The sequence below is a fragment of the Procambarus clarkii genome, chromosome 60, assembly GCF_040958095.1.
Source record: "Procambarus clarkii isolate CNS0578487 chromosome 60, FALCON_Pclarkii_2.0, whole genome shotgun sequence".
In the NCBI taxonomy this organism is placed as follows: domain Eukaryota; kingdom Metazoa; phylum Arthropoda; class Malacostraca; order Decapoda; family Cambaridae; genus Procambarus; species Procambarus clarkii.
The window spans coordinates 12,709,228-12,723,399 of NC_091209.1; the positions used below are offsets into that span (position 1 = coordinate 12,709,228).

General features: G+C 41.9%; 2 protein-coding genes across 3 annotated transcripts in view; both read left to right on the forward strand.

Annotated features, from left to right (window-relative positions):
- LOC123749350 (discoidin domain-containing receptor 2) overlaps positions 1-6,005 on the forward strand; it is an 89,205-nt gene extending 83,200 nt beyond the window's left edge. For both annotated transcript variants that reach the window (XM_069307511.1, XM_069307512.1), the window contains 2 exons: positions 121-331; positions 982-6,005. In XM_069307511.1, coding sequence (XP_069163612.1) covers positions 121-331; positions 982-2,693 — 1,923 coding nt within the window. In that variant the 3' untranslated portion in view covers positions 2,694-6,005. The remainder of the gene's footprint in view (positions 1-120; positions 332-981) is intronic.
- Positions 6,006-9,811: 3,806 nt separating this feature from the next.
- On the forward strand, positions 9,812-13,958 carry LOC123752431 (uncharacterized). The gene is made up of 3 exons (XM_069307285.1): positions 9,812-9,853; positions 10,342-10,637; positions 13,439-13,958. The coding sequence occupies exons 1-3, from the start codon at positions 9,812-9,814 to the stop codon at positions 13,956-13,958; spliced, it is 858 nt and encodes a 285-aa protein (XP_069163386.1).
- The last annotated feature ends 214 nt before the right edge of the window (positions 13,959-14,172 follow it).

Consider the following 14,172-nt stretch of genomic DNA (forward strand, 5'->3'; position numbering starts at 1 on the left):
CCCAGTTCTCTGTGTGTGGCAGGTGTTCTTCACCCAGTTCTGTGTGTGTGGCAGGTGTTCTTCACCCAGTTCTGTGTGTCTGGCAGGTGTTCTTCACCCAGTTCTCTGTGTGTGTGGCAGGTGTTCTCGAGGGCGAGGGTGCTGTTCAGCGTGGGCGGGGAACACTACCACGAGCAGTCAGCTGTTGAGTTCGAGTACGTGGTGGACCGGATCTTCGAGCACGCCCGCAACGTCACCATCAGACTCCACAATGCCGCCGCCAAGTTCGTCAAGCTGCAGCTCTTCTTCTCCCTCAGGTGGATCCTCATCTCCGAGGTCGCCTTCGACTCAGGTCAGTCTTTAAGGGTTACTGATGCTATTGTTGCGGTTCAAACCACTTGGACTGGTTGGTACAGCGACGGCCTCGCTTCTTGCAGGTCGGGGTATGGATCCCCGACTGTCTTAGGGGGTTGGGAGTCATTCCTTCCCTCAATCCAATATCAGATCATTGTCTTGATGCATACCGATCACTCCCTACATATGGCAGTCGTCCAGCGAACTTTTAAAATAGTCTAACCCAACTGAGCCTATACTAACCCCGCCTAATTTAACATAGGACAGTCTAACATAACAAAGCCTAATCGATTTGCAGGCGATGAGTCACAATAACGTGGCTGAAGTAGTTTGACCAGACCACACACTAGAAGTGAAGGGACGACGACGTTTCGGTCCGTCCTGGACCATTCTCAAGTCGATCGACTTGAGAATGGTCCAGGACCGACCGAAACGTCGTCGTCCCTTCACCTTCTAGTGTGTGGTCTGGTCAAATTAATCGATTTGATTTGACCTCGATCTGAGGGCTTTGGGATTTGCTTATTTTTCAACTGATGGTTTTACTGAATACATAGTAAATGTAACAATATGAAGTATCAATGTTTCTGAAAAACTATTTATCAGTGCTACTTAATATTCACTTGCTATGTTCTCTTTTTCCCCCTACAGTTCCATGTGCATGTAACCTCACGGAGGAAGAGCTTGTACTAACAACGGAGACGGTGAGAAAGAAGTCCCTGTTGGAGGTACAGAATCAGACCTCCGTAGTGCCTGCCCAGGCCTCCTCATCAGGACTTCTGGTGGGAGGATTGGCCACTTTAGGTGTGGTCTTTGGCGTGGTGCCCATTGCTCTCTGCATACTTTATTACCGCTACAGACTCTCAAAGAAGAGCAAGACGCCTCCGTCTACCATCAACAGCGTTGATGCAAAGAAAGTGTCTATGAAAATGAAGGATTTCCACATAAACATGAATCTCACACCAACATCTAATGGTTACTCACGGGCCAAAGGAGAGCTATACGGTCACGTGACAATGGAGGAGGAGGCAGCAGCCATGTATCAGGAGCCTTATAAGGGCCCACTCCAGAATCCTGGTTATTATACCCTTGGCCACAACGTCACGCCCTCAGAGACACCCCTCAAGTGCCCGCTGCCCCTTGACACTGATGACTCTGTTGACTATGCCGTTCCTGATGTAAATATGACGCCTCCACCACCATTTTCCGACGTGTATGCTCCTCCCCCGCCAGTGCCACTGACACGGCCACCATCCACGCTTCCAACGGTCAGGGGTCGCAAGGATTCGCCCCTGCCGCCGCCTGTGCCACCCATTCCGCCTCCCCCGGAGCAGCAATATTATGCTGCCCCACAGCTCTGCCATGCTTCCAACATCCAAGGTGTGACTGGTTCAGTTATTTATGCCTTAGCAGATGGATGCAATTTGCTCAAAGAACGCCCTGTTCCCGAAGTGGCTCGACAGCGCATTCGCATCTTGGAGACTCTTGGCGAGGGAAAGTTTGGCATGGTGCAGTTGTGTAAGATTGAGGACTCTGGTGGTTCGCAAATGGTGGCCATGAAGAGCATCAGGGCAGGTGCTAGTGAAGCCACCAAAAAGGATTTCCGCCAAGAAGCTCGGATCTTGAGCCGCCTAGATGATCCCAACATCGTGCAGCTGGTGGGGATGGTGACGCGGGCAGAGCCTCTCTGTATGTTGCTCGAGTACATGAATTGTGGTGACCTCTACCAATTCCTTAGGAAGCACCAGGGTGACGGAACAGTCATGCCTGTCACCTTCACGTCTCCAGTGGATGATGCAGACCTTCCAGTTCTAAGCTACGGAGCTCTTATTTATATAGCATCTCAAGTTGCCTCTGGTATGAAGCATTTGGAGGCGCTGAATGTGGTCCACCGAGACTTGGCCGCCCGCAATTGTCTGGTTGGTAACGAGTTAGTAATCAAAATATCAGATTTTGGCATGAGTAGGCCATTGTATTCAACTGACTATTACCGGCTTAGTGAAGGCCGAGCTCTCCTGCCCATCAGATGGATGGCATGGGAGTCTATCCTCCAGGGCCGGTTCTCGACCAAGAGTGACGTGTGGGCGTTCGGAGTGACGCTGTGGGAGATCCTGACGATGGCCCGTCAGCAGCCCTACGACGAGCTGAGTGACGATGGCGTGCTGGAGAACATCTCTCACTGCTACCACGGTGACGGCTCTGGCATGATGGTGTTACCGCAGCCTCTGCTCTGCCCTCGCGAGATGTATGACATGATGACCGCATGCTGGAGACCCAACGACCGCCAGCGTCCCCCCTTCTGGGAGATCCACTTGTTCCTTCAACGGAAAAACCTGGGTTACACCCTCGACTACATTGAATAGAGCACCAAATACAATTTGGAAGCTCTTTCTTTCTTTAAAGTTATGGTTTTTAGTTCCTCGTGTACAATGACATATGCTCCTCTAGAAAGCTTATTGTCTGAAAATTACCATGTTCTTCCAGCAAACTAAGCCTGGAGCTTCCTCATCAAATACTCAAGGGATGTGTGAGGTGCTTGTCTACCTTTTATATAGGTGTATCTGTGCTCTTCCGGTTACAAAGACTGTTAAGAAAAAGTTGTCCTAGTGGCTAAAGAAAGACCATAGTAAAAGTCGTTCAGAGTGTCTGTTTTTGTACATTCCAGACGCTTCATAAAGGCAATATTCAAGAGTTTCTTTAGTGACGCGCACTCGTCCAACCGACAGGAGTGTAATTTCCTTTTACCAGAAAACATTTGTTTGAAGTATTCCTAAACGAAAATAGTTTTCTTTACGCTTCCTGCTCATTGTTTGAGTACAAAGTTATTCCAACTTTCAATTTCTTGGAAGACTGAATTATCATATAGAAGACACGTATAATTCTAGCAACATGCAAGACTTGTAATGGCTCCATCCTCTTTGAAAAGTGTTTAAGGTCTCCAAGTAGTGACACTGAGATTACCCTTCATGTTATCAACTATTGGAATCAGTGCTGATGACTCCAATTAATATCTGCTGTAATGTGGCCATCCTGCTCTTAGTGAATAGCACACGAGATGTGATTTGCACGTTCCAGGCTTATCTGGGTTTTCAGGACAGATAATTGTGTTCTCGTGTGAAGTGTCACATACCATGTGCCCAGAGGTCGGTCCTCGGCAGATCGTTTACTACATGTATGGCACTACTTTCTTCTAAACACTACGGACACAATACACTTCAAACTTTTGGATGTTTGCGGTAGTGTAGTAATAACTGTTTTTATCCCTGTGGGATTTGTTTTATATAGCAAACTATTTCAGTTTAGTAGTTAATGGTGTTGTTCATTAATGAAATCTGCACAAATCAAACTGACAGCAAAATGGGGTGTTGCCAAAACTTATGCTTACCGAAGAAGCTCATCTCACAAGTACCTCAAGAGCTTCAGCATGTGTGTGTGTGTGTGTTTGTGTACGCTCTCCCATCCCCTGCAAGCACCGAACATAACGACAAGGTTTATTACAACATTGTAACAACATAAAATTAGTAATCGATAATGCTGTGGTTATGTAGTATGTTTGCTTGGATGCCATCCCTCTATCGTCGTTCATAATGTTGTCACAGAAAGTGCTTCCACAAGTCTTTGTGTTTCCGTTCCTCCCTCATTCACAACCCGTGCCCCTGGAAACACACAATGTAACGACAACGTTGTAATAAAAGTAAAAAATTACATTCATAGCAGGCAAAACATGCTAGAGTAACGTTGAATAGACGTTGATTCAACGTTAAATCAACGTCGTTTGCCCAACATGTGCCCACTTGGATGTAGTTATGTTGTGTGTTTTTTGGGGTCCTCCCCCTTCCAAATTTTTATTTGTCTATTTTGAGGTTTGCTCGTGCTGGGTTCACTTGATTACCGACCTGACCCCTAGTGTAGGGCGGCTCCTGTGATTTATCTGTGATATAAATTAGTCAGGGAATTGGTTCACGAGTGAGAGACTAATGCCTGCGATTAATTTCTCTCCCACTCCTTACATCAACTTTGTTTTTTTTTTATATGTGGAAGATCTCTATCAATCATGTTCTGAGTTAATCTGGAGGAGGCAAAGAAGTCTGTGTCTGGCTGGAGGCTTCAGTGTTCCTTAGTGTCTGGCTGGAGGCTTCGGAGTGCTACATGATGTCTGGCTGGGTGCTACAAAGTGCTTCTTATGAGTCTTGCTGGAACACTTCAAAGCTTGACTCGGTTCTCCTTCTCATCAACGCAATATATCAATGAGTGCAGCTCTAATTAGCGTTGGTGACATCACTAGCATTGGTGACATCATTTGCGTTGGTGGCGTCACTAGTGTTGGTTACGTCATTAGTCCGAGTTAACACAGTTAACTACCAATAGTTCACTTCCTCTCTGTGTGAACATAACCAAGTGAATGGGTTTTTTGAGCTTCTAGTCAAACTGTCTGCAACATTTATTAATTTGAGAAAACACTGAGGCAATAAGATGAGATCGAACACGTGTCCCTCGACTCCTGAGGCACACGCACTACCGACTGGACCATGATGGAGTCCACGAACGCAAATTCGATACCATTGCATAGCTTCAATATTTTCTTATAGATATATCACGTTTTTTGTGATTGAATTGTGCATTTATTAATTTTTAGCATTTTAAGCTACCGCTGCAATAAAAAAATTAATGTTTTTCTTCCCCTCTCTCTCTATCTCTTTCTTCCTCCTCCCTCATTCTCTCTCTCTCTTCCTCCTCCCTCATTCTCTCTCTCTCTTCCTCCTCTCTCTCTCTCTCTCTCTCTCTCTCTCTCTCTCTCTCTCTCTCTCTCTCTCTCTCTCTCACTCACTCTCCCTCTTTCTCTCCTCCACGTACTTCCAAAAATCGTCGACAACAGATTTTCTTATCTAATCGACGGTGGAATAAATCAATATCATGTCACCTGAAACATATCCTGTTAATAACAAAACAAACTGTACATAATAGTCTAGTGTTATGATTATTATTTTATATTTTGAAAGAAACTGGGCACAATAATAGCTCCCCCTGTTGACAGATGGCATTGGCACTGCGGTTTCCCCCCGAGGTGGTTGTCCTCCTGTGTTTGTCACTCTCTCTCTCACACTCTCACACACTAACTCTCTCTCACACTCTCACACACTAACTCTCTCTCTCACACTCTCTCACACACTAACTCTCTCTCACACACTCTCTCTCTCTCACACACTCTCTCTCTCACACACATTGACTCTCTCTCACACACTCAATCTCTCACACACACTCACTCTCCATAAACCACAAAGAAATTTAAAACTGAACTAAGCGCATTTGTTTTCAACACATGAGAGTCGATAATCGCCTCTCATGCGTTGAACACGAACGCACTCAGGCAATCTTTCAGCAGTTTTTGCTAGATTTCTTGCATTATATATATATATATATATATATATATATATATATATATATATATATATATATATATATATATATATATATATATATATATATATATATATATATATACACACATACTTTTACAAACAAGAGAGACCGCTAGTGATGTAAAATAGATATATATATAATATAATATATATTTTGTAATGTGTATGTGTGTATGTCTTCTTCTGTCATCATACTTGCTATGTTGTATTTTTTACTGAATTGTATGAAATAAAGACATGTATATATACTCGAAATACTGTTTCTTTGGTTCATCATTACCCTTTTGACTTGTAATATATTACAAATATTCTGTAATATTTTGATTATAATATTACTATTCAGATATTCTTGAAATATTAAAGATATTGTGTAATATTTTGTAATAATGTTTTAATATACCGAGGGATATTTATTAGTATTTTAATGATTGCAGGGAAAATCTTCCTCAGGGGAAATTCGTTTTAATTCTCTTCCAATAAAAATAATAAAGTACCAGATTGAATGGCCGTTAAAATGAGAACTCAAGACATCAGACTCGCGATACAAGGACATGAAATTGAGTGGGTTACCTCTTTTCAATACCTAGGAGTCATAATAGACAACCAGTTGAAATTCACTCAAGAAATTGAATATCTTCGGCAGCGTTGAAAAGCCAGAAACTCAGCTTTGCGCTCCCTGACAAGTCTTAAGAGATGGTGCATCTCTACCAGTACACACTCTTAATTTACTACCCCATTATATAGGACCCCATTAATACCCCATGTATGTCATTCATCCATGTCACCTTCCACCTCACCATTAGAGGATATAATCAGATGTTAACACAGAAGAATTTGTCTTTGAGAATGTGAGGAGAGACCTTACGAAACGCATCACTAGGCGTCAGACCCAAATAATAAGTAAAAATGAACTTTGGAGAGTTAATTTTAAATCTTTCCGCTTCAGTGAAGAAAAACATAAGGAATATCGAGAAGATTCGTGCCAGAATCATAAATCCAAAACTTACTGTCGTTTTCAACGAAATATGTTTAAAACAAAGACTGCTACCAAAATATACTAATATATATATTAAGGAAATTATAGGAGGAGAAACACAGTGATACCCAGGTCTTGGCACGAAGATCTTCAAGGTGAACTTCCCTGTGGCGACTCAAGGTACCCCGAGGAGCACACAAGGACTTCTCTCAGTCGAGGAGGAGATCTCCAGAGATTTGCTGATGGATTTATCTATTTATTTAAGCCCCACAGACAAACAAACCCAGCTAATCGTCCTTTCAAACATATATATATATATGTCGTACCTAGTAGCCAGAACGCACTTCTCGGCCTACTATGCAAGGCCCGATTTGCCTAATAAGCCAAGTTTTCATTAATTAATTGTTTTTCGACTACCTAACCTACCTAACCTAACCTAACCTAACTTTTTCGGCTACCTAACCTATAAAGATAGGTTAGGTAGGGTTGGTTAGGTTCGGTCATATATCTACGTTAATTTTAACTCCAATAAAAAAAATTGACCTCATAGATAATGAAATGGGTAGCTTTATCATTTCATATGAAAAAAATTAGAGAAAATATATTAATTCAGGAAAACTTGGCTTATTAGGCAAATTGGGCCTTGCATAGTAGGCTGAGAAGTGCGTTCTGGCTACTAGGTACGACATATATATATATATATATATATATATATATATATATATATATATATATATATATATATATATATATATATATATATATATATATATATATATATATATAATGCAACACATACAAACGTACAGTGTGTAATCAGAATATGAAAAACAAAGTATTACATGATCTTATAAAGCAACACTCTAATGAGACAAATGTATTAAATGTGACCTCAATATTAATAGACCTTAGGATGCTGTGAGCCTCAACAGAAAGAACTGCTATTAGTTCTTAGGATGAAATTGTTCTAATTAAAGTATCATGAGTAATTCCTCCGAACCCTGTAATATATAATTGATTATTCTGCAATGTATTAGAGGATACTTAATTACCACCTGACAACAGTTTCTATATGAATGATATTCAATTTGATTTAACTGAGGATGTTTCTGTCCTAATGTTAAGAACCTGTATTCATCTTACCCATAGTGTTACAACCCTGAATACATCTTACCCATAGTGTTACACCCCTGAATACATCTTACCTATAGTGTTACACCCCTGAATATATCTTACCCATAGTGTTACACCCCTGAATACATCTTACCCATAGTGTTACACCCCTGAATACATCTTACCCATAGTGTTACACCCCTGAATACATCTTACCCATAGTGTTACATCCCTGAATACATCTTACCCATAGTGTTACACCCCTGAATACATCTTACCCATAGTGTTACACCCCTGAATACATCTTACCCATAGTGTTACACCCCTGAATACATCTTACCCATAGTGTTACATCCCTGAATACATCTTACCCATAGTGTTAAACCGTCGAGAAAGCTGTAAAGATACTATAAACTGGGAGTTATGATATCCCCTCTTGTATGTACTCTGACAATCTGTCACACTGGACTCTGATATTGTGAGTTTTTCTCTTCTACTCCTTAAGAGTTCTCTTTCTCATGGTACATCCTTAATAAACACCTGTCTTTGGTTTCCTCCCTGAGGAAACACTCTCTCTGAGAGAGAGAGAGAGAGAGAGAGAGAGAGAGAGAGAGAGAGAGAGAGAGAGAGAGAGAGAGAGAGAGAGAGAGAGAGAGAGAGAGAGAGAGGGAGAAGGGGGGGGGGTGTTCACTAAAAGAGATGAACATACAAAAGATTACTAACAAAAAACTGCAGATGATTGACAATAACAAAGAGAGGGAAAGATGGAAGGGAATGAGCCAGATTTAAAGGGACGGATATGGAAAGGAAATGGTATGTGTCTGGGACAGGGACGATAAATAGGGGAGGGGAAGGTGTCATAACGGCAGCAAACTGGGAAAGAGGGACAGTTTTCAGTACTAGCGAGGAAATAGGAAAAAGAATCGTATTTTTTTTTAACTTTCCATTCTATTTATTAATGTGCAGTGAATGGGTGATGAATTCAATTATCTGATACTTAGGAAATAGACAAAAACGATTCCTATTTTCAGTATTTGATTATTTTTCTTTTTTTATTATGGTATATTAGGTTGTAATATAATTATATGTGTAGTTGTAAAGACAGGTATATCTGCTGGTCTTGTACTATACTCACACACTATATATAATATAAGACAAAACATATAATACTCATATTTCCACTGCTCCATCACCTTGACGTATCTAACTTTTCAAGTATTCTCTCCATTCTCTTCTAATTCCCCATTCATCAATTAACGTTCGACCATGTTTCTCTCTGACATTTCCTTTATCCACCAACTTCCTTCCTGCACGTTCTCCTCTTCTTTCTAAAAGAGTTCTAGGTGTCCTATTAAAAAAAATTGTATAATTTTTCTACCGAATTTCTCATCCACTTTTATATTTATGCTCAATTAAGGTTTTACAATTTTATTCTCGATATTATACAGCATTTCTTATGTGTTTGATTCATCTTCCTGGAGTCATTCACCATTGTGTAATGTCATTTTATTCATGGGTTTCCTCGTTTGTTGTTAGTTGAGGCAACACCTTACGCTTGACTACTGTTGCTATTAAAGCTAGTTGGTTTGGTCTTGGGTTTAAGGCCCATCAACCTCTGGTGGGTTATTAAGGCAGCTACAATAACTTACTGACCAACCAGCAAGTATACTTTAGTCCTAAACGTTGTCCAGGACTGAGGTAAACTCTGTGGATATACACCGAGATGCTCGGTACACCTCTCGGTGTAAATATCCCAACTACTATTATTAAAACTACAGCTATGATTATTATTACTACTACTACTATTAAAATTACTACTACTGTATTAAAATTACAACTACTACTATTAAAACTCCAACTATTACAACTACTACTATTCAAATTATAACTATTACTACTCCTACTATGAAAACTCCAACTATGACAACCACTACTGCTATTTCAAACCACCCCTGCTACTTATGTAGTCAAGATGGCTGGGTTACCCTCCATCTTCATTCATTATGCGACGGGGGTAACTTAGCCAGGTTGGAGGCGCGACAGACCCTACCACTTAGCGGGTCTGTAGTCCCAACACAGGACCAGCCGGGTAATGCTATGCCCAGTATGCTAAATTGCCTTAACAAGAAGTTGAAACTTTTGCTAAATTAATTCGACCACGTCCCTCGGCAGAGCTTAATAGCCAGACCATGTATGTTCATTGCGGAAGTTTTCTTGCCTCGAGTTGTTGAAAATGTTCTGTATTTCCTTATTTGCTGCTGTGTGTGTGTGTGTGTGTGTTTCTTTTATTTATGTGTGTTAGTGTGTCTGGTTAGTGTGTCCTTATAGACGCCATTTGTTTTTGTTTTTTGTGAATGTTTCATATGTGGAGTTATTTGCTGCATTTGTTGCACTCTTTTTACTTTCTCGTTCACCTCCCCGTTCAGTGCTCCAAACGTTACCTTCCAGTCGTGCGTTCTAAACATTACTTTCCAGTTGTGTACTCAGTTAGTTACGTTCCAGTTGAGAGCTCCAAATGATGCCTTCCAGTCTAGTGCTCCAAACATTACCTTCCAGTCTAGAGCTCCAAACATTACCTTCCAGTCTAGTGCTCCAAACATTACCTTCCAGTCTAGTGCTCCAAACATTACCTTCCAGTCTAGTGCTCCAAACATTACCTTCCAGTCTAGTGCTCCAAACATTACCTTCCAGTCTAGTGCTCCAAACATTACCTTCCAGTCTAGTGCTCCAAACATTACCTTCCAGTCTAGTGCTCCAAACATTACCTTCCAGTCTAGTGCTCCAAACATTACCTTCCAGTCTAGTGCTCCAAACATTATCTAGCACTTTACACTTGCCTCTTCCCAGCACTATGTCTTCCTCTCTACCCTTTCCAGGCCAATTACACAAGTTCTGGAAGGTATATAACTCCTTTGCTGCTTAGGACGGGAAAACACTAAGAGTGCTTGTAAGACACTTTTTGGATTTCTCATTTTATACATTATTTTAGTTCTTGCACTTGGGAACTCAATATATTTCACTCTCTCTCCTTCTAAACAGGTCTTCCAGACTGTTACATCAGGCTACCGGTTTTTATCCTTTTGGAATCTCTCTCTTTTTCGTTCCAGAGAATTACAGTCTATGAATCTCTCTATCTTCCAGTTCTCGCAGGCAGCAACACAATTGTTCCAGACCTTACTCTTTCACCCCTCCCTCAGTTCTTCCAGGCCGCTACATCGCATTCCTAACATTATCTTACCCTCTCTCTCCTATTTCGGTTCTTCCAGACCGTTGCACTAGCATTCCACAGCTCACGCCAACCTTCCAGGTCTGCTTCACCAAAAACTTCGAGTTTTGCGTCATTGTTTTTTCTTATATATTTATCTTTTTGGTCTTAATGTTCCAGACTTGAACTCAGCACTTCCGGTCTTTCCAGACTCCTTCTTTGTCCTCCGTCATTCCAGACCCTCTCCTGGTTCATCAGTCATTCCAGAGCTCTTTCTTGGGGCTCAGTCCTTCTAGACCCTTCCTTGATCCTCAAGTCTTTCCAGACCCCTTTTGGTCCTCAGTCCTTCGATCCAGACCTCTCCTTGGTCCTCATTCTGGCAAACGTAACTCTTGCCTTTTTTCTCTGCTCCCCTCCCATTTTCAGCCTTTACAGAAAGCTACAAAACAGATCTAAACTTACCTTTCCTTAGTTCCTCAGGGGCGGCCAAAGCTCCCATTCTTTCACTCCACGCTTTCCAGCGTCTCGGTCCAACGGCGTGCATAACTCCTCCCCTCTCACCCTCTTCTCCCTGGAGTCCTTCCAGGCGGCTTCCCCAGCGTTCCAGACACATCATCCAGTCACCATTACGGGCGGTCCCGCTGCCTAACTCCTTCCAGTCGCTATTAATTCCAGGGAGGTTTTACAAGTCTTGGTAGCGACGGGTAAGTTAATGGCCGGGAAACTGGGCGTTATAGCACTTGTTGAGGCGGCAAACTTGTGCCGATGTTGTGTAAGTGGTGTTGTTGCTGATGTCTTGGTGGTGTTGTTGCTGATGTCTTGGTGGTGTTGTTGTTGTGTAAGTGGTGTTGCTGCTGATGTCTTGGTGGTGTTGTTGTTGTGTAAGTGGTGTTGCTGCTGATGTCTTGGTGGTGTTGCTGCTGATGTCTTGGTGGTGTTGTTGTTGTGTAAGTGGTGTTGCTGCTGATGTCTTGGTGGTGTTGTTGCTGATGTCTTGGTGGTGTTGCTGCTGATGTCTTGGTGGTGTCGCTGTTGTGTAAGTAGTGTTGCTGCTGATGTCTTGGTGGTGTTGTTGTTGTGTAAGTAGTGTTGCTGCTGTTGTCTTGGTGGTGTTGCTGCTGATGTCTTGGTGGTGTCGCTGTTGTGTAAGTGGTCTTGCTGTTCCTGTGTTGGTGATGATGCCGCTGCTGTTGTGTTGGAGGTGCTGTTCTGGTGGTGTTTCTGTTGTTGTATTTTTTGTGTTGCAGCTGTTTTGTTTATTGGTGATGCTGTTTTGTGCTGGTGGTGTTGCTGTTGCTACTGATGCTTTCCTAGCCTATTTACATCTAAAAATGTAAGCCAGTGCAATTTTTTGTCCACCAAATACCAAGAAAATATGTAGCGGAAACCTCAATAAACAAAGCATATATAATTCACATATCCTTGGTTTGTTATAGAAAACAGTGAAAAATGGCAAAATAAAGTTAAATAAAAAAATCATGAAAAACTATCGAAAACTCCCAAATATGTATCGATATAGGATCCAGCTCCAAAAATCACATCGAACTAGATGATCGAAGACTATAAAAAGATATATATAGATGTATATATATAAGCAAATTGGAAGTCTCTACCAGGCGACCGTCTTGTGGGATCTGATCCTCTTTGTCCATGGAGGTAAGTCTGTCTAAATCCTCCCTCGGTGTGTTGCCTGTAGGATAAGGGAAGGTAAGCATCTCGTCCACACTAGGATTTATTCCCTCTATATTCCCCCTCTCTCCCTCCATCCATATCTTATTCTCGTCCTCTCTCCTTCTCTCCCCTCCTTTCCTTCATTCTTCAACCACCTTCGGTCAATCCATCACCACTCCCTCTCCCCCCCCCTCCCTTCTTCCTCTCCTCCATCTAGACGGGTTCATTCCCTTTAGCTTGGACAGGCCTGAAACTTTCACTAGGAAAATTTCCCAGCGGTTGCTAGGATTTATCCGTTGCTAGGATTTATCCGTTGCTAGGATTTATGCCGTTGCTAGGATTTATGCCGTTGCTAGGATTTATCCGTTGCTAGGATTTATGCCGTTGCTAGGATTTATGCCGTTGCTAGGATTTATTCCGTTGCTAGGATTTATTCCGTTGCTAGGATTTATTCCGTTGCTAGGATTTATTCCGTTGCTAGGATTTATGCCGTAGCTTAGGTTGTGTGTTTCTTTGCCAGTGTTTGTTACTTTTATTTAATTTGCTGTCTCTTGGCCAGGATTTCATTCTTGGCTAAGATTACTATACCTCAGGCGAGGATTAACTCGAGAGAGATTACTTGTTTAGAATAGTTCCTGGGAGAGGATTTTGAATCTACGATAATTTCTACACCAGAAGTATTAATGGTATTTTTGTGGATAAAATCATTATTACTATTTGTAGCAGAAGTAGTAAAAGTAGTTGTAGTAGTCGTGGTAGCAGTCGTGGTAGCAGTAGTCGTGGTAGTAGTAGTCGTGGTAGCAGTAGTTGTGGTAGCAGTAGTCGTGGTAGCAGTAGTCGTGGTAGCAGTAGTCGTAGTAGCAGTAGTCGTGGTAGCAGTAGTCGTGGTAGCAGTAGTCGTGGTAGTAGTAGTCGTGGTAGCAGTAGTCGTAGTAGCAGTAGTTGTGGTAGCAGTAGTCGTGGTAGCAGTAGTAGTAGTAGCAGTAGTCGTGGTAGCAGTAGTCGTGGTAGCAGTAGTAGTAGTAGCAGTAGTCGTGGTAGCAGTAGTAGTAGTAGCAGTAGTCGTGGTAGCAGTAGTCGTAGTAGCAGTAGTTGTGGTAGCAGTAGTCGTGGTAGCAGTAGTCGTGGTAGTAGTAGTCGTGGTAGCAGTAGTCGTAGTAGCAGTAGTCGTAGTAGCAGTAGTCGTGGTAGCATTAGTCGTGGTAGCAGTAGTCATGGTAGCAGTAGTATCTATAGTGATTGAATTACTAGTCGTAGATAAAAAGTTATTATTTCCTACATATCATAACTACGGCGTCTACCGCTGTCATCAGAAGAGATATATGCAAGACTGAATGAGAATAGAATACTCGCTTGGGAGAATAATGGAGACTATTTAGAAGTCGTTAAATAAATCCTACGTATATGTTATCCTGGAAATATGACTGTAGTCGAGGAATTGTATTGGTGTGTACTCA